The 25,235-nt window shown below is 45.1% G+C and overlaps 1 protein-coding gene across 1 annotated transcript in view; it reads left to right on the top strand.

Annotated features, from left to right (window-relative positions):
• Window positions 1-4,057: 4,057 nt before the first annotated feature.
• The window catches only part of UPK1B (uroplakin 1B), a 29,814-nt gene continuing 8,636 nt past the window's right edge, over window positions 4,058-25,235 (top strand). The window contains exons 1-6 of the mRNA XM_084801306.1: window positions 4,058-4,179; window positions 16,999-17,086; window positions 18,243-18,443; window positions 20,174-20,248; window positions 20,831-20,953; window positions 24,623-24,802. Coding sequence (XP_084657432.1) covers window positions 17,018-17,086; window positions 18,243-18,443; window positions 20,174-20,248; window positions 20,831-20,953; window positions 24,623-24,802 — 648 coding nt within the window. The 5' untranslated portion in view covers window positions 4,058-4,179; window positions 16,999-17,017. The remainder of the gene's footprint in view (window positions 4,180-16,998; window positions 17,087-18,242; window positions 18,444-20,173; window positions 20,249-20,830; window positions 20,954-24,622; window positions 24,803-25,235) is intronic.

The raw sequence follows: 25,235 nt of genomic DNA on the forward strand, positions 1-25,235 counted from the left end.
GACAGGATGATGAGAATAAAGGCAAAAACACATATATCTGAAAATGTACGGCAGTTGATGCATTAAAGCAAGCAAGCTGCTTAGAAAATGTGTAAAGCAGACCTGGTGGCACTCAGAGGAAAGATAGCAGGTTACCAAGAAGAGACTTGATACCCTATGAGCATATACAGGGGGAGGAGGTCCCCCTCAGGAACAGTCATAGGGGAAGGGAATAAGGGGAAAATGGGAGGGAGGGAAGAATGGGAGGATACAAGGGATGGGATAACCATTGAGATGTAACAAGAATAAATTTTTTTAAATGTGTAAAGCTAGGGCTGGAGAGGCAGCTCAGCCATTAAAGGGTAAGCTCACAAGCAAAAATGTAAAAAAAAAAAAAAAAAAACCGAAGTGTAATTCTTCTAGATGCTGAAAAGGCAAGATGCTTTACCACAAGCCCTCTTAGACCCAAGATACATGGTGATACAAAGCATCTTCAGTTGCTTAACATGATGAACCAAGTTTCAGAGCATGTCTTTTTTAAAAATTTTTATTTTTTTGAGACAGGGTTTCTCTGTAGCCTTGACTGTCCTGGACTCTCTTTGTAGACCAGGCTGGCCTAGAACTCACAGTGGTCTGCCTGCCTCTGCCTCCCTAGTGCTGGGATTACAGGTGTGCGCCACCACCCCCTGCTAGAGCATGCCCTCTTAATGTACATCAGAGGACGAACTGTACCAGGTTTCCTTCACTGGATAGAACATGGGCTAAGTGGTTACTTGGTTAGGCCATGCAAAGTTCCACATCAGAACCATGAATGAGCATTAAGCGCCCCACAATCCCTTCCAAAAGTCTCGTCACATTGAGACATCCCTTTCCTGGGCAATGTCTAGGTGAGCATTTAGAAGCCACGCTGGAGCTGGCGTAGCTATCGGTTGTCTAGACGCCATGTGCCGGATTAAGCATTTGTCATTCCTCGGAGCTGAAGGGAATATTGGAATATCCATTCTCTTTGAATGTTGGTTGGTTGCGGATTTGGGAAAGAATATCCATTAAAACTCAAAACTCCTGAGTTTATGCAGTTCAAAAAAATTTTTTTTCACCAAAGGTCACGACCCGCTGAAGAAAGTGATTTTTTTTCAGGGCCTTTAGAGATTTGTGTGACCTAAAGTTACACATGAAACATAGAAGAGAAAGTTGCCAGCGCTGTGGTTCGGCCAGGCAAAGCGGGCAGGCAGCAGTTGGTGTGGAGAGGATGGATTTGGCTTGAGGGCGGAGTCTAGATGAGATCACAGGGCACAAACTGGCTGCAAAGCGGCGGAGAGGACGGAGCGAGCGCCTCTGATGCCCACGGGAGCCAGCTTGGCTGTGAGAGTGCTGTACCAGACCCTATCTGCACTTCTTTTGGCTGGAGAGCTACAGAAACTGTCCTAGCAGCACAAGATGGTGGCCCAGCTCCGCTCTCAGGAGACTGTTATTCAGGGAACCCTGTATCTTCTCCCGTCTTGCAAAACCATTGGGGTTCCTAGTCTAAATTGTGGCAACAGGGGGAAAAATCTTGGTTCTTGTTCTTGTTTTTTTCATTGCAATGGGAATTCACAGACTAGCTCTTTTAGTTAAGTTAGGATATGGTTAAGGCCATTACCTAGCCAGGAGGAAGGAAAGGCTTAGCAAGACAGAGTTAGAAATTAGTTATTAGAAAAAGTATACCTGTTATACTTTTCGCCTTAAGGGTTACAAATCACGCATCTCATCAGTTGCACCTTTCTGAAGACTGATCTGCCTCCTCCTGGTCTCCTGTTGTTGGGTTTTGTGTTTCCCCTGTCTATTCTGAAAAGATTTTCAAATCTGTGACGGTTTTCTAAATTTACACACACACACACACATATATACATATATCAGACACACACACACATATACCGGACGGACATACACACACACACACACACACACACACACACACACACACACATATATATACACACATACACATATACCGGACGGACACATACACACACATATATATATATACATACATATATCGGATACACACACATATATATCAGACGGACACACACACACACACACACACACACACATATATATATATATATATATACACATATATCGGATACACACACATATACCGGACGGACACACACACACACACATATATATATATATGTACATACATATATCGGATACACACACATATATATCAGACGGACACACACACACACACACACACACACACACACACACACATATATATATATATATACACATATATCGGATACACACACATATACCGGACGGACACACACACACACACATATATATATATATGTACATACATATATCGGATACACACACATATATATCAGACGGACACACACACACACACACACACACACACACACACACACACATCAACCTGTGCATGTCCTCAGAAGGGAGCATCAGATTCCTTCCCAGGGGCTGGAGTTCCAGGCAGCTGTGACGCAGCAAAATAAGTACTAGTCATTGAAGTCACATCCTCTGGCAGAGCAGCAAGTACTCTGGCCCCCAAATCTCTACATTTTTTTTCTCCACTGAGCCCTAAGAGTAGAGCAGGAAATGCCTGGGATGTGGTTAAAAAACGAGCCTTTGCTTCCTTGCTCTTTCATTGTGCTTACACAGTCCCAAATGGGTGCATACATGCTGCTTTTTGTAAAGTTGTAATCTAGGTGGTGTAAGGACATGAACTGCAAAAAATATAGTAAAGTCACCCACACAATAGATTCCTGTTAGTGTTACTGAATATTCTTCCTAAAGTTGAGATTCATATATACATTTTTAAAAAGCATCAAATCAGACAGAATACTTTGTAAGCCGAGCTGTTCTGTTCTGTTGTAAATTGGTCCTGGTGCCATGTGAGTTTTCTAAGCATTAGTTGAATAAATTACTAAATTTATTTTCATGGAGCTGGTTTTTGTTTATTTCTATTTTATTATTGCTTTTCTCTTTTTTTTTTACATATACATTTATATTATACAATAAACTACATACAGCAAGAAAGAACCACGAAACAATCAGGAATTATATTTAGTGTTACATTCGTAGTGTTTCGGTAACTGTTTTTTATGTGGCTTCATTTTCAAATGTTGTGTAGGATTCTGTTGTGTGAGTTATCCTAGTTCATCTAGGCAGACTCTGGAAGACCCAAGAGGAAGAAGCCATGAAGAGAGACATGGATATCCCAGGCTGTCCCCTTTCAAAGACTAGCGGCCTCCCATTGTCTGCTTCGCTCAGGAATTGGCCTCAGCTGTGAAAACCTGTTCCCCAGGGTGACCCTCACCTAAAGTTACACAGATCATATTAGACAGGCTGCCAGGGTGTGGCCCAAGGTTGCTGGAATTTTTAGGCTTGGATCTCAGGGCACTCTGTACTAGGCACACTAAATGCTAACCATCCTTGCCTGTGGTGAGATGGTGGTGTCAATATGTGAGGAACCCCCAAGTCTATTGATTAAAGTGCTCAGCTCTTCTGCTATTCCTGCCTTTACTTCCCCTCAACACCAGACTAAATGAACCATGTGCTGCTATTTGCCCATCAAAAGCAATATTCTTCATGCTGTGTCTCCATGACACCACTGTGTCTCACATAGTGGTCCTGAAGGAAGGGACAAGTAAGCTATCAAAAAATTACTTGGTCTTGTCTCTTCGTTTGCATTTCTCCATCTGTATTTCCAACTCTCATTCTCTTTTATTATCTGCTGAACCACTCGCCGTATGGATATTACTTAAGCATTTACCGTCCCTGTGAATATGGCTTGTGGAAACTGAACCTGGGCCCCACCCTGTGCAAGCAACAGAGAAGAGAGCATGAACAGGCTCCTTTACTCCGTGAAGGCTTAGAAGTTAATGATGCGATCAAGCAAAGGAACATCAACTGAACACAAAAACCCTGTGTGTAGTCAAAGTGAAAAGCTGAACCCTCCACCAGAGATGTACATTCCAGAGCAACAGAAATCTGCCCACAGTGCTTCCTGCTCAGCCAGGCAGGTTCAGGCAGCATCAGGCTCCTCCCCATCGCAGACCCCCGCCCCGCCCCCCCAGGGACTGGCGCTTCAGAGAACGCAGTAGAGTAGAAAAGCACCCTGGGCTGGTGCAGCGGTACAGCGGTGCAGCTCCAGGTGGAGAAGAGAGAAGAGACACAGCAGCCAGAGTGAGTACAGAAACTTCTCAGAGAAGCTCAATTTGCTCTCTATTCTCTCATGGGGACAAGGAAGTGGGATTTGACGAAAGAGGGCTATACCCTCTAAAGGTTACAGTCTGTCCCTTTTGTAGTGTGAGAGCTTATCAATCTTCTGGGGAAACACTCTTTGGCTAATTATCTGTCCCTTTGGTTGACAACAAGTTTCCTGTTCTGGTTAGAAATCATTTGGTGTGACACGCCTTTAAGAAGGGTCTGTGGAGCAGTTTCCTCCAGGGTCTTCCCTGCAAACAGTTCTGCTTACTCGGTGTGAGGGCTGGAATAAGTCGACAAATTCGTTTTCTCTAATGAAGGCTACATTTCCTATTCACCAATGAGTTGATCCACCAGGATCTGCAGGTCCTAAATACATGTACTTTTGTTGTAATGTTTTCACAGAAACAAATTGTTTCAAGCAACACTAGTATTATTGGAAATTTATGCTCTTATGATTTTAGTTACAAGCCTACATTTTCATTTCTCAGGAGCTCTAGGTATTGTAAGAGCGTGTATAATTTTTTGTTTATTTTAAAGTTTCTGTAAGTCAAGGCAATTCCTTTAGACCATTTTTTTTTTCTGAGTAAAATTGATAAGCGTAGCGGGAAAGAAAGCAATGTGTTTTGTGCCTGCACAGTTATTTTGTTTATATAGTTAACATGGATGCTGTGCTTTTTCTATTTCGACGAGGAAGTAATTCTTTTGATTAATCTTCCCAATAAATGTAAAAAAAAAAAAAAGAGCACACTGGTTTGCTTTCTGCTGTACTAGGCTTTAAAAAATCAACTTGCATGCATATATATGTGTATATATATATATACACATATATATGTATGTATGTATGTATATTACCTCAAAAGACTCATAAACATTTAGACAGCAGGAGAACTTAGGCAAGAAACGTAAAAGAAAGGTCAAATTTTCTTTTTTTTTTTTCCACTCTTTCTTACATTCCGAACCCTGGAGTAAGTCAGCCCCAGAATCTAGCATGCCCTCCTCTGGAATCTGCACCAGGCGGCTCTGCGGGCTGCCCAGCAACCTGACAGCCACAGCTGCCCAGCTGGGACAGAGGCCACACCTAGGAGGAGAGTCCGTGGGTTATCTTTCTCTTTCTTGCCCTCTCCCTGGTCACTTGGGAGTCCCTCCCATTTTTTTTTCATCCAAATTTCTCTAGCATGAGTCTGAGGTGCGGTTTGCATAGTCTCTAGTTCAAGAAACATGGGTAACGAGGTAATGAACTTGAAAAGACAGTCTCATGGCTGGTAGGTGACTCTCACCTGTCTTCTCTGTAGTGAGTGGTTGGTTTTATTTAAATGTATTTATTTAAACATGTCTGGAAGTATCAGCACCCTGGATATGAATAACTTCATAAAAGCTTAAGAAAAGAAAGAAAAAAGAAATGCACTCCTAACGTCTTAAAACCAGCACCCCTCAAAGTGAACAGTGCTCCCAGGGTACTGAGTGACTCAAGTCAGTGACGGAGGTGCTGGGTCCCTGGAAAGTCTTCCACGGGGTGAGGCTCAGGAAGGCTACTCCTTTACAGGGAAACACTTAAGGTGAGGCGCACAGCCAGCCAGAGGTGCCATTGCTGTTAGTGTGCACAGCTATTTCTCCTCTCTCTCTGTCTACTGCTTCACACATCTGTAATTCACCTCATCCTACTTACTTCCTTTCTAGTACTGTCAGGGAAAGGAACATAACATATGTGATGGATGTGGTGTGTGAGAATAATATAAGGAGTTTCAGGGAGTCCCAAACCAGCCCCTAATACTGTGTGCTACACGGAAGGCAAGACAACAGGACGGATCACATTTCTGGGAGTCATCTATCCAGAGAGAAAGACCCAAGCCCTAGGTGTGCCTGTGCACTGGCCCCCTTGCCCTCTCCCTCTCCTTTTCCTTCCCTCCCTCCCTCCTTCTCTCTCTCTCTCTCTCTCTCTCTCTCTCTCTCTCTCTCTCTCTCTCTCTCTCTCCCTCTTCCTCTCCCTCTCTCCCTCCCTCCCTCCCTTCTTCTCCCTCTCTCCCTCCCTCTCCTTACTTTTTTGTTTTGCTCACAGTGTAGCCCAGACTGGCCTCAAACTCAGAGCTCTCTCTCCTCTCTTGGCCCCAGAAGGATGGAATTACAGACGTGTGCCACCACACCCAGCCCCTGAGTCTCCAAGCTTGCATAGGGAGGTTCGTCCTATGGGACGTTGAGTATGGAGTTAAGCCCTACTTTCATTTGAACTGTTTCCTTCTGGTGCTTCCCTTCTCCCTCTGAAGATGAGTAAGAAGAGAGCTAATGAACTCAGTCACCATGAGGCATTGCCATTGATGGCTCAGGAGACTCACCCTGATTCTCCTGGATGTATTTGTATTTTTTTTTTAAGATTTATTTATTTATTATGTATACAGTATTCTGACTGCATGTATACCTGCATGTCAGAAGAGGGCACCAGATCACACCATAGATGGTTGTGAGCCAACATGTGGTTGCTGGGAATTGAACTCAGGACCTTTGGAAGAGCAGACCATGCTTTTAACCACTGAGCCATCTCTCCAGCCCAATATTTGTATTTTTTAATTAATTTATTCAGATTACATCTCAGTTGTTTTCCCCTCACTTGTATCCTTCCTTTCCTCCCTCCCTCCCTTCCTCCCTCCCTCCAGCTTTTACCTTATTCCCCTCCCCTAGGTCTATGACCGAGGGGGACCTCCTCTCTCACTATATGGTCATAGGCTATCAAGTCTCATCTTAGTAGCCTGCTTTGTATTTTAATCCAGAGGACCGAAGGAGCGATTCTGTAACTATGGTGCTTCATGAATTAAAAGGAAGATAGGGGAAGACTGTGCAGAGTGGGGTGGTAGACGGCTTTCCCCTGACAGCTTTGTGTACAAGGTTCCCTCACCCCTAAGACACAAGTCAGGTCAATGGCAAATCCCTCAATTTTAAACATAAATGCAAACAATGTCTCTTATCTTGAAAAAAGAAATATTAGGGCCAGCAAGATGGCTCAAGTAGACACTTGCCTAGCAAGGATGGTAACTTAAGTTCAGTTCTTAGAGCCCATGGTGGAAAGAAAGGACCAACTCCCACAAATTGTCCTCTGACCTCCACACACAGGCGATAGCATGCACATGCCCATATTCACACACACACACACACACACACACACACACACACACACACACACACACCTCTCTCACATACACATATCTCTCTGTGTCACACATATAGACACATACACACACCTTTCACATATACAGAACACATACACCAATAAAAATTTTTAATTAAAACAACTAAAGATAATATTAATGATAAACTATAAAGCTGGCTTGTGAATCAAGAAACCTGTCCTTGGATTTGATATGTTTAAAACATTGATAGTCTTGAACAAGTCACTACCCATCTCTTGTCCTTGGCTTCCTCATCTGTACAGTGAGAAGGTGGCTGCAGAGCTTCTGAGTGTACAGCCAGACCTAAGACTCCATCACGCCATGAACGGCCTCAAAGTCTAGAACAAAGACACCTTGATCCCTCTCCCGTTAGATACCTTCTTAGTGATATAAAAACAACCAAGAGTATAATCATTGACTTCAAGTTGTGACAACCTGAGTGTTTATATTTTGATTTTTAATACTCTTCTTCATCAAAATTGGCTTTTTAAACTGCATACAATCTGTTCTGTTGTGAGTTCAGAATGACGTCACACAAGCACGGGTAAAGAAAAGAACCAGGGTAGGTTGCTTTGGCAGAAGTTAACAGGGGAGAAGGGCTAAGCATACACAGCCTCTAAGCAGGACTAACCCTGTTGTCGGCTAAGAACAGAAATGGGTAGAGAAGAAGGAAGCGTAATCTCAGACAGAGAAAGAGTTCTGTGGGTGGAAATGAGAGAAAGGCTCACAAATAAAGGGATGACTAAGAGAAACCCGGAAACACTATGGGAGGAGGCAGCCTGGGTGCTGTATTGAATAGAGCTAAGAAGTGTTGCAGTCTCTCTCCCAATGACTGGAAAACAGAATGAGCTGGATCTGGCCAGCATTACACACACACACACACACAAGAATGAAAAATCATCACTCTGTCTCCAAGAACCAAAAAGCCTAACAGTTCTTAACTGCAAGTGTACCAGGCCAGGACGGGAGGCAACCTGGGTTTGAAGAGACTCGTTGGCAACAGAGACTGCCGAGCAGGAGGTGTGATGGGGCACTGTGATGCGGGGAGATGCTTGTGTATAACAACACATTCCTAGGATTCACACCGGAATTCAGCCAGTGGTGCTCAGCCTTCCTAATGCTGCAACCGTCCAACCCAGTTCCTCATGTTGTGGTGACCCACCCCAAGCCATAGAATTGTTTTAATTGCCACTTCACAACTGCAATTTTGTTACTGTTATGAATCGTAATGTATGTAAATTTTTTTGGAGACAGAGGTTTGCCAACGTGTCTCAACCCACAGGTTATGAATCACTGAATTAAGGCTTTGAGGAGCCCCGAGACGTTAGCAGAATCAGAGCTGTGTTTGGGGCAATGGATCTTAATATCAACTAGACAGCTGGCCCTTGAAAGGTTGTTTGTATTTGTGGACCACAGAGTGTTGATGCACTGAAGTCAAAATAAGTAGCCCACTTATAAACTAAGTCTTAAGATACAGGGTTTGGAGTAGTACTTAAGTGTTAAGAAAAGCCATAAAAACGAAAACATTTAAAATCCCATATTCTGATGGAATGGCTGTGCTCTGTAGGATGATTTGAGATGTTCTGCTTTAGGAAGTTTGCCCCCAGAAGCTTGGGGTACCATAGGAACAGAAGTTAGTGAATTCACTTGAGCCAGAAGTTAACAGCTGGCAGTAGGACTTGGAAGGAAGGAGTCAAACGGTCATCAGAGTCACCAGAGAACTATCACTTCTGATTATATTGAAAATACAGGTCCAACAAATTTGAAATGTTTCCTGGTTTTCTTTGACAAAGAAAGTTCTTCAAAAAATAAAACTACTAGGATATACAACGGTGCATGTACACATGTGCAGTGTGGTGTGTGTGTGTGTGTGTGTGTGTATGTGTGTGTGTGTATCTATTGAGGGAAGGAGCTTGATTTTTTAAGGAACTTGATAGCTAGATTATGTGATTTTGACAGTGGGTCAGCAGCCTAAAAACAGATGAGTTGGTCTTGCAGATTGGAAACTCTGGGTTTCTATGTGGTAGCCTTAGAAAGAAGAGCTGTTTCTTCAGAAAACATCGGTGTTTGCACTGATAACCTTTGGATGACTGGGGAAGGCCCTAAATGAGGTGGAGAATAAGCTACTTTACTTAAAGTCTACTGTTGTGGTATACAAACCTTTAATCCCAGCACTTAGAAGGCTGAGGCAGGAGGATCACAAGTTCAAGGCTTGCCTGGGATACACAGTGAGACCTCATCTAAAGTTTTAAAAAAAAAAATCTACTAATTTAAATGTTGTAAGTGAACAAAAGAATTTTCATAGCAATACTTAGACTTGTATTTCAAGAGGAGAAAAACTAAACTAGGCACTATATCCTACCCCCAAATAAAACTACCCAGGAACTGGAGCGGTAACTCAGCAGTTAAGAGCACCTGTTGCTTTTCCAGAGGACCCAGGTCAGGCTCGATTCTCAGTCCCCAGTGGTAGCCCACAACCACCCTCTTGTGGCAGGAGACTCATCTGGCAACCTCTTTAGAGGGCACCAGGCATGAATGTGGGGTGTGTGTGTGTGTGTGTGTGTGTGTGTGTGTGTGTGTGTGTGTGTATTTTTTTACAGACAAAACACTCACCCACATAAAACAAAAAAAGAATCTTTAAAAAATGTTTAATTAACCAATAAATGAAGTTTATTCAATAGCGTTTTATCAAACATGCAAAGATAACAGTTTGTATCCGGTATGTAAAGAAGTACCCATTTGCCCCTCTACTCTCCTTTCTTTTCTTGGAAAGGTAAGAAATTCGTTGTGTCTTTTTAAAGATAACTCTCAGGGCACGGGAGAGATGGCTCAGTAGTTAAGAACACTGGCGGATCTCCAAGAGGACCTGGGTTCTAGTCCCAGCACCAACATGGCAGTTCACATCTGCCTGTGACTCCAGTCCTAGGGGATCTGCCACCGCTTTTGGACCCTGTGAACACTAGGCATGCACATGGTACACAGACACACATACAGACAAAACACCTATGAACATAAAATAAAAATAAAAGGGTTTTAAAAGACTAAAAAAAACTGTCAGTATAAACCATCATCAGACCTTTTGGTTTTAATCCCATACGTGTAGAGGTCCCCTCTTCCCTCCAGGGTTTGTTTGTTTGCTTATTTTTGGAACCAGGGTTTCACATAGCCCAGGATGGCCAGGAACTCGCTGTGTAGTTGAGGATAATCTTGACCTTTGATCTTCTTGCCTTTGCCTCCCAGTGCTGAGATGATAGGCATGTGTCCTACCTGGTCTTCTGTGGTGTACAGAATGGACCCCAGGGCTTTGTGTGACAGAAGCAAGCACTCTACCACGCGAGCAGCACCCCCATCCTCTCTGGGCACTTACCACACAAGTCCTGTCAGCTTTTCTTTCAGTACCAGGAGTGCATCTTCCCCCAGATAGCCTTCTGCTTGTGTGCGATAGAATCAAGTTCATTTGCCCATTTTCCAGAAACAATTTCCACACGTCCTCCCCTGGATAAATAAACCAACCAATTACACAGAGTATAGGCTGTCAGCTTCCGTTGTGGCCGGAGCCCTCTGGCTGCACTTCATAAACTCTTTGGGTGACTGCCTTCTGAGCTCAGGGGGGGTCTGCCTACGTCTTTCTTTCCTGTTAGTCCTAGACCACTAGTTTCAGATAAGATGGAGAGCTGGCGAGGAGTGCGTGAGATCCCAGACCCCCTCTTCTTTTTTTTTTTTTTTTTTTTTTTTGGTTTTTTGAGACAGGGTTTCTCTGTATAATCTTGGCTGTGCTGGACTCACTTTGTAGACCAGGCTGGCCTTGAACTCACAGCGATCCGCCTGCCTCTGCCTCCCGAGTGCTGGGACTAAAGGCGTGCGCCACCACGCCCGGCTGGACCCCCTCTTCTTGTTCTGGCCAAGGAAGCACTATCTTCATCTGTTCTTGTAAGAGTCCATGTTGGAACCATATGTCCACATTTCCTTTGAAAACATGGCAGTGTTGCTTTCTTTTTGTTTTTGTTTTAACAAAAACACTGGTTTAGTTGCCTTCGATAGTTCCTGTCCTATTAGCTGTAGTCTCTCCTCTTTAAGAAGCATCAAGAAACCGAGGGGAAAGCCAAGAAACTTAATATTGGCTATACAACCAATATGGCATGAGATCTTTGCATCTCCTTGTTTAATTTTTACAGAACTCTTGATGCCGGGCCTTATAGTTCTCATTGACAGATAAAACCCAACAAGAATCCTGGGAACCAGTAAGCTAAGGCTCGCACCAAGATATATCCAAAGCCCATATTCTCTCTGCTTCTCCTTACTCACCAATCTATAATATGCAGGAAGCCGTACTTGGGGATACTAAGAATAAAAGGTTTCACAGTGGGGAGGTGGATTCAACAGGGACATGGGGATGCTGAGGAAAAACACTGAGGGAAAATGGGGAGTGAAAAGTTCATTAGAAAACTGATTATGCTGTGAATAGACAGACAGAGGCAGCAGAGACAGACAGCATGGCAGGGTCTCTAAAGAGAAGTCAGGGACCACATGACAGAAGTGTGGTCTCTCTTTCTACCTCTCTGAAGATGGAGGAGCTCTCGAGGTACCAGCCTGAAGCCATGCCCTCTGTAAGGAGGCAGGGAAGGTGGTGGGGACAGGATGTGTAGCGACCAATACCTGCCTCTGATGTAAACTCACTTCCCGGCTGAGAGGTCCTGGCACTTGGAAGTCTGTCAGCTAGAAATTCACAGACAGTATCCTTGTAGGGTTCCTCTGAAAGAGCTGCTGCTGCTAGAATCTAGTCTTGTGTTCTTACAGAGAGGAAAGAATGCAAAAAAAAAAAGAAAGAAAGCATCCCTAGTGCCATGGAAAACCTCAGAGGTCATGTCCACATCACTGCAGTCTGAATCAGAGGGCTCAGCAACGGCCAGTACACAGGGGCAAGAGTTAACTGGGCAGGAATTCTGTTGGAATGTAGACACCCTCCCTGTGGACAGACGTGCAACTTGGTACCTGACACTAGCCACACCCCAGCACAGCTAGGAGGCTTTCTCTCTTTTCCCAGTGGGATTTTTACCTTCCAAAGCCAATCATGGAAAACAAAAAGAATCACAGAAGGGTAGCAGTGGGTGTGATGCCTCCAGTGTCCTGCAGGAGCAGCTGCCCATCAAGGAAAAGGAAGTAGATATGAGGCCAATGTTCCTTGACCTAGGAGCCCTTGACTGTAGGACCTGACTGGTCATCGGTAGGCCCTCCTTCCAGGTTTCATAGGTCTCTAGGGTATTAAATGTAACTTTTACCCAAGACCCTCTCCTTTCCAACTATCCCCTGGTCATCATTAACAATCTTGTGTTGGCAAACAGTCTTAGTATTTGATAATCATCATAGTCCCTAGGCCTGTAAAGCAAGTTGCGTTCTACTCATTTCATAAAGCAGGAAATGAGTCTGAGAAGGTTAGTCATTGCTCAGAGTAACTCTTGACTTTTTTTTTTTTTTTTTACTTTTTTACCCTTTTATACCTCTCAAAGCCAATCTGCTGCCAAGTCTAGCATGGTCACGCTTAGACCACAGCCACATGACAATACAGTGAGCAGCAGGAAGTCTGCATTTGGCTTCCTCTTGACACTTACGGCTGTGGGACAGGTGCCACAAACATGAACTTTTGGGACACTGAGTGAGGACGATCACAGTTTGAGGCCAGCCTGAGCTACTGTGAAAGACCCTATCTCTACAGAGCAAAACGCCAAGTGGCTGAGGAAGTGCTGTCAAACACTGATCCCCCGCTAACTTCACACCGCACCCTTTATTTCCAGAAAGTAGAAGGGAGTAAAAGGAAAACATCTATCAGTCGCCTGGATAATAGCGGGACAATATTAGTGTGTTAGTGCCCTGTGGAATGGCTAAGACATGAAACTAAGGAAGGGTATACAGGGAAGCCTGGTGTTTCTGAGCTTCACAAAGACAGGCTCTTCTGCATAGAAAAAAAATGTATGTGTTCTCTTTGCTCCCAGGTTGGCAAGGGAGTTAGGCAGGCATCTCTTTTTCTAAATAAAGTGGTAGCGTCATGTCAGGATTGCTAAATTCTGGTGCTAAATAACCTAGAGTCAGGCTGACCTGGATTTGACCCTGGGTCCCGGACTTTCTGTCAGCATGGCCTTGAGCAAACGAGTTTCTCCAAGCCTCCCTTCTTTATTGTCAAGATGAGAGCAATCAGGTTCTCTGCCTCAATCCTAATAGGGATGCCCAAACACAACCTCCCTGACAGCACCAGCATGGATGGGGCACATCTCACAAGACCTTACCCCTAGGTAAAGAGCTACAGGCAGCCAATGGCTGCTGAGAAAGAGAACTGGGTTTTCTCCATGGGACAGCCCCCAGAGAGGTCATCCAACCCCAAATGGTCAGCCCTAAACACATGTTTATAAGAGTAACACTAAATGGGCTCAGTAGGAGTGTGTGTGTGTGTGTGTGTGTGTGTGTGTGTGTGTATGTGTGTGTGTGTGTGTGTGTGTTGTATGTGTGTGTGTGTGGTGTGTGTGTATAAGTGTGTGTGACAATAATTATAGGAGAAGAAGTCATAAATGTGAGAGGGACTAAGTAGGCCCAGGAGGAGTTGGAGGAGAGATTATAATAAGTACAGTACTAATACATGAAGTTCTCAAAAATATACAACATTTTAAAATTTCAAAGGACTACAATTACAACCCAGCCAACACGGATTTTAACCCAGTGATTCTTGATCTATGACCCCAAACCATCAGATATTATCTTTGTAAAAGTGAGGAAATCTGTTACTATAACGATAAGAAACAAACACAGTGTTTTGGCAAAAATATCCATGTATTAGGTCTGCTGAGAAGAACAACACAGGGTGCTTGACACAGAATGGAGAGCACTGAGGGGGCCAGTAGGTGGCAGCTTCCATCCCTTCTGGTCATTTTTTGGAAAATGAATACGGCTTTCTTTAAAACAAAATGAAACAATTGCATTTTTAATTATGTGCATGGGAGTGGAGTCGTACATGCACGAGCATGCAGGTGCCCTTGGAGGCCAGGAGAGGGCATTGGATCCCCTGGAGCTGTAAATACAGGCCAGTGTGGGCTCACCAACTCAGATGCTGAGGACTCAGGTCCTCTGAAAGAGCTGCACTCACTCTTAACCGCTGCCCCAAGACAAGCATGGCTTTCTAAGTTACTACTGGACACAAGCTGGGCGAGCCAGCAAGTTCCGAACACCTTGCCTGCTGATGCAATCCTTTCTCGAGCTACCAGCCCACGGGCGACGGCTTCACCAGCAGCATTTCCTACCATGCCACAGTCTAGGCGTCTCCCTCGTTCTTCTTGCCCAAACCAGCCTCCCACTTCCCGACTCCTTCCTCTTCTCCACTCTGACCTGCGTTTTCTTATCCCAGTTCTGACTCCTGGCATTCTCTCAGGATGTGTTCTTTGCTTCTTTCCCGCCCAATCTTAGCCAAGAAGCTAAACAGTGACTACCCACTTCTAAAACTTGGTGGCATCTGGAAAAGCAGTCACTGGGGGTGACATCCCTTGCTCAGGATCCCTTCAGCTTCCTCTGGACCAGTGAAGAGTGCGCGTTGACCATCTACCTGGTCCCTTCCTTTTTCGCCACACCTCCCACCACTTCCCGCTTTGTTAGCACTGGCTCTAGCTAATTTGCCTTTAACATCCATGTTGCTGTAGTCCCACTTTAGAGTCTTTAAAAGAAAAACAAAACAAAACAAAACAAAAATGCTCTTCTCTGTTCTTTGAGCTCAACTAACTGCTGCTACCAAGAGATTGCTCTGTGCCGAATGGGTGCAGAATCAGTACAATAATGGTCAGTAGTGATGTCAAACTTGGCCTCTCCAGAGACTTGCCCTTTACTCTCTCTTTCTATTATCTGAATTTCTATCTTTCAAGGTTTGCTTATCTGTGTGTCTAGTTTAGAGAGCAGCCCAACTGGTCAGGATTAATGTCTGTGCGTGCCAATAATGAATTTTTACAATGTAACTGATCCGGCTGTACCAGTTAGAATCTCCCCGGCAGAGCCTTCTAGGCGCTATAAGGTTCTACCCATCTGATGTGGAAGAATTACTCTAGATAAATAAATGGTATTTCCATGCAGGAACTCCATGGGGTGGAGGGATCAAAAGACGGTGTAACAAGGACCTGGATTCTTCTGTTCCTTTGACAAACATTGATAGCGTGTGCATGCCAACCCCTGAGTCAAACCACTCATATATTTTAACTCCTTAAATTCCCATCACCTTCAAGGTAAGAAGAAATGGAAATGGAAAAATATTTAGGGATGTTTAAATTACTTAGGTTATTAATACATGCCTTTTAGTGTATAACATAAAGTTCACATTTGTCAAGGCCTGAGTCACATAAAAGACTTGGGCTGAAGGAGACTCAGCGGTTAAGAGCACAAACTGTTCTTCCAAAGGTGACTCACAACAGCCTATAAGCCCAGCTTCAGGGGACCTGCTGCCTCTGGCCCACACAGGCATCCACACACGTCCAGCATGCACTAACACAGGCACACAAAAACACATGGTTTTAAAAAGAAAGGAAGGAAGGGGGTGTGTGTGGGTGGGGGGAAATAAAGCAACAAAAACAAGACATGCCTCTCTGCACAGATTCTGCCCACAAACCCGGAGTTCAGCCAAACTGGCTCACTTGTTATCTCCGCCTTCACCTTGCTAGTAGGCATCTCCTCCCTCGCCTGCTTTCCCTTTCCTTGGAACGTCTACCGCCCATCCCCCTCTCCTCCTACACGTGCTCCCTCCCCTCTCCTGATCCAAAGGCCCACTCTATGATCAGCTCCGCTGGAGCCTGTCACACTCAGACCCCCCGACTCATGTATTTAGGCATCCACTTATGTATTATAACTACTTGAGAGCTTGGCTTCTCTTCCAGCAGAGAATCCTAGAGTATAACAACATTCCTCGTTCATCTCTACATACCTCGACATGCAAACTGTACCGCTTAATAAGCCTTTCGACACAGAGTGTCAACTGGCTAGCTAACTAAAGGATGAAGTGTTGAGAGATGTGAACGGCGTTTCTCAACATGTCTCAAGTGCAGGAGCCAAAACGATTGACCCAAACACTTAACCTTGTACTCCTTCCAGAGAATCTGCAAGGAGGCAGTGTTTAGTTGCATCTGGCATCAACTGTATAAATAGTCTCTGGAAGCCATGTAAGCAGCAAGGAAGAGTGTGGGCCGTGGAGTCCTACAGACCAAAGATGAGCTCCACCCCCACCCCAAGTCTAGATGGCCTTGCCCAAGGTTGGCAGAGGCAATACCAGGGACTCTCAATGTGTGTCAGCCTGGCCTTCACCATAACAGGTCTGCTCTTTGTGCCCTCGGTGGTATTGAAGGACCTTAGTACCTCTCTCAAAAGGATGGCTGTGGTGTCCTTCATACCCTAAGGAATTCCTGGAGGACACTGAACAAACTCTCGAAGTCTTTATTTAATTCTTTAGAAAAACTGCTGTGATGGCTGACCTCCATTACTAAAAGCTTTCAAGACCTTGATTTGGATTCAAAAAAAATTTTTAAAGGAAATAGGTGATGCCACAATTTGCCGACTGAAACTGAAGCAGTATTTGCTATCCGCTCCCGTCAAACTGTAACCCTCTTAACTGTGTCCTCAGCTTGCGGGAAATCCTGAAGATGGCCAAAGATGACTCCACTGTTCGTTGCTTCCAGGGCCTGCTGATTTTTGGACACGTGATTGTTGGTGTAAGTCATGAGAATTTTTCAAAGAAGTGTGTTCTTCTTGTGAGCATAATCTTTAGATTAACTAAAAGCAAATGTTTGTTTTTATTTTATTTTTTATTTTTTGGTTTTTTGAGACAGGGTGTCTCTGCATGGCCTTGCCTGTGCTAGACTTACTTTGTAGACCAGGCTGGCCTCAAACTCACAGCGGTCCACCTGCCTCTGCCTCCCTAGTGCTGGGATTAGAGGCGTGCGCCACCACATCCGACAAAAGTAAATGTTTAAGAAAATGTTATAATTACTGTTCCCCTATATAGTGCCTTCATTTTAAGAAATGTGGTAGGTAAATATACAAGCTAGACTCCTACATTAGTCACGTATAATTACCTACTCTGACAGAACACTGTGGTCAACATTAAAATAGATGATTTCCTTTCCAATGTTTAATAGATAATGAATATAAGAGTCATGGTCGCCGTGGTCAGTGTCCAAACACACCTGCTACACACTCACTTATGCTTCTGCCCAGTTTCACCTTGGTTCGACTTGGGACTGTGTTATTGAAGGTGCTGGGACAGATGTTCTTCTGCGAAAGCTATGGGTGTGGCTCAGAGACCGAGTTGTGTAGGAAAAGGATAAGGGAAGAGCATTCGTCAAGGAGTCACAAGAGGTGGTCTTTGGCTCAGTTCTGCCTCTGTCTCTGTGTGGCCACGGAGAAGTCATCACCATTCAGGGCCATGGATCCTTCATCCACAGAATATGAGCACCGAGAAGACAGTCACTAAGACTCCAGAACCATTGTGACAATGGCCAGGACAATGACAACCCAGGAAGGTTCTCAATGGGATAAGATGGGGGGGAAACTTTAATACAATAAGGCACTGTCTGAGTGGGTCATATTCCAGGGCCTATATGGATGGCATGAAGTTACCTAATTTTTCTCCCCAAATAGCAAACAGACAAAGCTATATGTGGAAGACTGTATTAAAGGCAGAGGGTATGTGAAAGAAGGAAGTAAGATTAAAAACAGCTGTTGGATTTCCTGGCAATGAGGGAATTCATCGCTTAAAGCCTTGTAAAGGAAGGGGCACACCTCTAGAGCCGACCCTGCCCCCACCCCTTTCCCAGTGCTGTGCTCTTGGCCCCCAGCCTGATGGACGCACTGTTGTACTGTTTGCAGATGTGTGGCATCGCCCTGACTGCGGAGTGTATCTTCTTTGTATCCGACCAACACAGTCTCTATCCACTGCTTGAAGCCACCAACAACGATGATATCTTTGGGGCAGCATGGATAGGCATGTTTGTGGGCATCTGCCTCTTCTGCCTGGCCGTGCTAGCCATAGTAGGGATCATGAAGTCAAACAGGAAAATCCTCCTGGCGGTAAGACCTTACAACGCTCTATGAGCTGGAGGTGACCCTTAGTTGATAGTACTCTGCAGTACAGGAACTCTAGAAGACCCCCACACAGCACCATGGTAAGTAGCCCATTCACTGGGCTCAAGTCACTGACTAGATCACGTGCTGCCTTTGCAGATGGAAATGAACTGTTGGTGGCACTGAGGAAAATCTTACTGGGGCCTAGCCCTCTGCCTTCTGCTCCCGTGCCCCCAGGACAACATTATGCCATTGTAATTACATGCACACACAGACACACACACACACACACACACACCCCTCCCCACCCCTGAAGTAACTCTTCTACCCTGACTCCCACGTCTACAGAAGCAGCCCAGCCGCTGAATGGGGCTTGTTGGTTCACTTCTCTGAGGTAACCATTTGCCCTAGTACCTGGGAATGCAGAATGTTTACTTCTCAGGGTGAGTTAGTTCCAGGGTGAAATGCACTGACTCTGACAGAGTAGGGAAAGGAATGCAGGGAGGAGGGAGAGAAGGAGAGATCTTCCTGAAGACAACTGTCTAGTTCACTTCATGTACCCAGGCTTCTTCTACACCAGCCCTTTGTGCCTGACACAGTAGGAGAACTGAGCTGAGGGAGAAAGCCCTCTCTATGAAGCAGGAGGAGACATGCCTGTCCCAGTGCCTCCTTTCTGGCCTAATCCTAAAGGGTCTGAAGTACTGTTAGGGAGCCACCAGAGTCTTGACAGGAAGCAAGGCAGTAGCCAACACTGGGAGTGTTATTGGAGACTCTGAAGGCTTTCTTTCCTGATTTTTTTCACAGAGGTGGTTGAGAGTTGTTTGAGTTTCTTTTTTTAAGAAGGGGGGTGTTTTTTTGTGGTCAGACAGTGAAAACAGCAAAGGACCCTGACCTTTGAACCCACAAACACCCACAACCAGGGAGGACAACCTCTCTGACTGACTCCTACACCTCCTCTTCCCAGAAAGGACCTGCGAAGCGATAACGCAGGTACAAAAGTGTGCAAGGCAGAGGCTCTCACAGGCTCTCACACTGAGAGGCATCTACTATTCAGCTCTTTTTCATCCAGACACTAGAGGTAGGGCTGTGCGGAGCTGTTCACACACAGCGGCTTCCATCCTGTGCTCCCACAAGCGCACACCGCAGGCGCAGCCCGCAGAGAGCTCTGCTCTCCTCGCCTGAGCTGGCATCACTAGAACATGAATGTGTGACAGGAGACCACCAGTGCGTCGCTGTGCCCGGAAGGCTGCCTGCTCTTTACTGATGAGCCCGGCCAGGAAAGACACAAGGCATTAATCGTATTCTGTCATCTTTTCCTGGCCTCAGTGGTTCTACATTTTCAGCAATCCAAGGAAAAAAAAAAAAGGATTTACGGCGCTCGGTGTCGTGTATGACGCACTAAGGCTATCTTGCCAGCCACTGGGCATGCGCGTGTACGCAAAAACTCTGAAACACCCACACATTCCTTCACTGTTTATATTAATGAAATTCGGGATGCTGGCTGAGAACTCTTGAGTTGAAAGGCCATTTCTTCTCAAGATAAGCAGAGAGCTGAGCTGACCCACACCACACCTTGGTCCAATTTCCTAGCAAAAGCCCCATTCGACCCAGAGGATCAAACCGAGTTTGTACTACACGACTGCCTGTATTATCTCATTTAGATGAGTGTGCTTAAGACCCGCAGCAATCATTTGGTGAGGTCTCTGTTATAACTCCCTGCTCTGTTTCCTTCCCAGTACTTCATCATGATGTTTATAGTGTATGGTTTTGAAGTGGCATCTTGTATCACAGCAGCAACACAACGAGACTTCGTGAGTATAGCCCCAAATGCACAGAGCAAAAGTGACGATAGCAAGCCGGGCGTGGTGGCACATGCCTCTAATGCCAGCCCTCTGGAGGCAGAGGCAAGTGGATCGCTGTGAGTTCCAGGCCAGCCTGGTTTACAGAGCGAGTCCAGGACAGCCAGGACTACAATAGAAACCCTGCCTCAGGAAAACTAAAAAACAAACAAAACAAAACAAAACAAAACAAAAAACCCGATAGCACTAATGCTGTAGCAACTGACATGCTTGGAGCCTTGATCCTGGTATTGGTCATTGCTTGTCCAAACCTTGGCCTTTCTGAGTGTTCAGCCTTGTGGGAGACACAATCAGAATTTTTCTCCTCCTGTTCCTCACTGTTTCCCTAATCTGGTTCATCTTAAAACATCTCTCTACCCTGGCCAGACAGTGACTTCTCAGATCAGCTCCAACCAAATGAGTGTGGTGCCCCTAGCTTCCCTCCAAGAGTGTTAAGTATTCAGTGTCATAGGCAACGGGGCTCTACAGAAGACTTTGCCTTTCTCGGGAGCAGGTGTGCTGACTCTCCCTCTTGTATCGTCCCCACCCCTGCAGTTCACAACCAACCTCTTCCTGAAGCAGATGCTGGTGAGGTATCAAAACAACAGCCCGCCAACCAATGACGACGAGTGGAAAAACAACGGTGTTACCAAGACCTGGGACAGGCTCATGCTCCAGGTAAGGTGTGCGGCCCTGGGGCGACCCGCTGCACATCTGGATGGGTAACCGCCCGAATGTGGGTGAGAGTGAGGTCAGGGCCTCCAGGGTCTTCCTCCAGAAGAGACTTGTTCCAGGCCAGGTCAGCGATGGCTCTCGTTTACTGGTAAGGGTGAGGATGGGGGAATGGTAGGCGTATGACTCAGCAAGGCCTCTGGATCCATATTTTATGTCAAGCTATAATGCTGATGAGCCTGCCATATACACTGTACCTTAAAGAGCTTTGAATTAGTGAATTCAAACGGTGATATAAATCCCTCTGACCTTTTTGTAGCTACTATGAAGAATTCTGCTAAATACCAGGAGATATGATTTGATTTACTCATCCAGTTTTAAGTAGCCATCACACCATATGGCCACACTTATCCCAAATGCCATCAGAATCCTGAGTTCTGCAGAGTGTCACCCCATGTTTTGTGTATAACCTCTAATATAAGCCAACTCTCCACTGGCCCCACCACACACACACACACACTCACAAACTCTCACACTCACATATACACACACTCACAAACTCTCACACTCACACTCATACTCTGTAACACACACTCTCACACACTCTCTCACATACACACATACACACACTCACACTCATACTCTTTAACATACACTCACACACTCTCTCACATACACACATATACACACTCACACTCTCTAACACACACTCTCTCACATACACACTTACCCATACATATACATACAAACACTCACATATACACACACTTACACAATTTCTCTCTTACACATACATACATACACACACACACACACACACACACACACACACACAGAGCTTTCCATCTACTCTACTCCTTTTAACGCTCTCTTTACACCTGTTTCACTAAAAACCTGGCTGCTCTTAGTGTCCCCTGCCTGCCTTCCCACCCTCATGTGCCATAGGACCTAGAAATTGGCCAGGTTCCCTCCCTCGTCTGCTTGTCTTCTGTACATCTCTTCCTTTGATTCCCTGCTTGTTCAAAGCCTTGATGTTCGTGTCATCAGTCTACAATCTCTCTACTGTAGTCATTTATCAACCACACACCACACCGTCATTCCCCCCCTTCCCTGGGGACTTCAGTATCACCAGCTGTGCCCTTGCTATCCACATCCCCATCATCCTGTCCTGAATGAGGCTTCGAAAAACATGCTGGGGCTCAGACAACATCTGCTTTCTCAACTCCTTGTCTTCCTGCATCCCACAGACCTCTCCCCTTACCTCAGCCACCTTTTTCCATGCCCACAGCCAGTAGGTCATCACCAGTGTGCCGCCACTTTCTGATGACCTTCTATAATTTCTTTCATCTGCCCTAATAGCCTCAATTCATGATTTTATCCCAGTAGGACCTCCAAGCCTCCAGTTTTCATTTCCTAAGCCCCTTTCCTGCTCACTCTTTTTATTCGTCACTCTCTACTGGCTCCTTTACTCTGTTGTGAGTCTGTTTTTGTCTGTCTTTCCTACACAGTCCCTATGGACGTTAATACAATTTTTGTCCGCCCCTCCCCTAATATTGCCAGGGAAAGTCCCCCAGTGAGGCTAATTCAAATGTATGACTGTAAAGCTCAAATGAGCACTCTGCTTCCTTCCAAGAAATCTGCTTTGTCACTGTTGCACGGACTTCCCCTTTTTTCACCTGTGCAAAGTTCCTCCCCACCCTCAGCCTCAGCCATGGCTGCACCTCGTGCCTTAAGAATATAGAAGCAAGCAGACGGAATCCATTTCTTCTCTCTCCCAGCAAAGCTGCCTGTCCATGTTTATCTGCAGGCAGGTTTCTTCTCTAGTGCCAGTCGGGCCGCCCACACCCAGGTCGTTCTGGGTTCCTCCCCTTTCCTTCAGCCTCCTCTTCTCTGAGTCTTCAGCCAACAAGAACATCTTCAAGAACTCTTGCCTAATGTTCACCCATTATTCTGTCCCATTAGTGTTCTGATTCATGGCAAATCTCAGAAGAGAAGCCTGTACCTGCTGTTTTTATCTTCACACTTCCCAGCTGCTTTTATCCAACTGCAATTGGCTTCTGACCCAATGCTCTACTTACATGACACATACCACAGTTACCAATGCCTTCGACCCTGCCAACCTCAGTGGTTGTCATTATTAACTCATTTCCCCTTAGAATGAACGGATTAAAACATGGACTGAGGGCCTGGAGAGATGGACACGGAACCAGGGGCTGGAGAGATGGCTCAGTGCATCAAACACGTGCTGCACGTTCCTACCCCCTCTATAAAACACTGGGTGTGGAGATGTGTATCTGTAATCTCAGTGCTGAAGAGATAGAGAGAGGGGTGCCTGAGGCTTACTCCAGGGTCAGTGGGAGACCGTGCCTCAGAAGACAATGAGGAGAGATTGAGAATGACACTCGACATCAAGCTCCGGCCTCCACTCCACATGCCCGACACAGAATGATTCTAAATGGCAAAAGTGCACATCATTTCAGGATGATTAGCTTTGCTTGGTTGTATTTATTCTAAAAGTTAAAGGAGTCCTATACTTTGTTCTTTCCTCCCTGAAACATTTTATCAGAATTTATGATAAGGGAAGAACGCAGTATGAACGTCACAGCGTCTCTCTTCAGCTGTGTCCAGAGACTCAGGGTATCAGCTGAGTGACTGGTGACCCTTCCTCTTCCTATGTGGAGGGACAGCCGTGTGCCACCAGGTCTGAAATGCTTTTACAGTTTATTTTCCCCTTTATAAAATGAATACACAATTTCCCTAGGAAAATGTTAGGGATACAGAAAAGAAAAGCAAGAATAACTGCTAATAAGTTTTGCCTCCAAAACTTTTCACTTTATGATTTTAAATAAGTATACATGTCTCTTGTTAATGTATCTTGCTATAAATATTAAAAATAATAATGCATATTAGGAGTTTACTATGAGCTATGTGCTGTACCAAGTACATTATCTATATTAACAATACTGATCATCCCCAAAACTCTATAAGGTAGGTATGTGTTCATTTCAAATTTACATCAAAGGAAATAAGCCTTAGAGCAGTGGTTCTCAGCCTTCTTAATGCTGTGATCCTTTCTTTAATACAGTCCCTCATGTTGTAGTGACTTCCCCTAACCATGAAATTATTTTTGTCACTACTTCATAACTGTAATTTGCCACTATTATGAATCATAATGTAAATATCTGATTGCAGGGTATCTGATATGTAACTACTATAAAGGTCATTTGACATCTTCCCCGAAAGGGTCGCAACCCACAGGTTGAGAACCACTGCCTTACAGCCTTATGATGATGTGCCCATTAATGGCTGGTGAAGTTATAAACATAAAAACACTTTGGAACATTAGAAACACCTTGAGCTCCAGTCTGGAAATAGTTTAATATGTAAGACATGTTATGCTTTCACTATGACATTGATGGCTTTGGTACGGACCATAAAGATAACTTTCTCTCTCTCTCTCTTTCTCTCTCTCTCTCTCTCTCTCTCTCTTTCCCTCTTGTTTTTGTTTTTGGAGACAGGGTTTCTCTGTGTAGCCCCGGCTGTCCTGGACTCACTCCGTAGACCAGGCTGGCCTTGAACTCACAGTGATCCGCCTGCCTCTACGTCCCGAGTGCTGGGATTAAAGGCGTGCACCACCACCGCCCTGCTAACTTTGTGTCTCTTATCCCCTGGCAGGACCACTGCTGTGGTGTAAACGGTCCCTCAGACTGGCAGAAATACACCTCTGCCTTCCGGGTGGAGAATAACGACGCCGACTATCCGTGGCCTCGCCAGTGCTGCGTCATGGACAAGCTTAAAGAGCCTCTCAACCTGGACGCTTGCAAACTTGGAGTGCCGGGCTTTTACCACAGTCAGGTGAGTCCACTCCCTCCGAAGACCTAGCAGGAAGTGCCTCTGCTCCTTAGGAAGAAAATAATTAGTCAGCTGTGAGTACTGTCTGTGAGGAACTCTGCACGTTTCCTCTAAACCTCGCGTTATCTGCTTCCTTCTCTGCTTTCAACTGGGAGGGCTCATTTAGAATTGTTGCAAGTTTATTTTTAGTAAAACCCACGGGGGCCCGAGGATTTCCGTAGCACAAACCAAGCCCTGCGCAAACGAAGACAATCTGCGCCATGTTTAGAACTAGTTTTTCTGAGAAATATTTGCATTAGACGAAGGCTTGCAAAATGTAAGTTGGAAGGGATGATACACAAAAAAAGAATACTATTCAGTTCCAAAACTCTGGCGACTGCTGAGGTCAGAGGGGATGAAGGGCCCTGTCAAGTAATATTAGATTGGAGATTTGGGC

The sequence above is a fragment of the Acomys minous genome, assembly GCF_964271855.1.
Source record: "Acomys minous genome assembly, chromosome: 11".
Taxonomy (NCBI): domain Eukaryota; kingdom Metazoa; phylum Chordata; class Mammalia; order Rodentia; family Muridae; genus Acomys; species Acomys minous.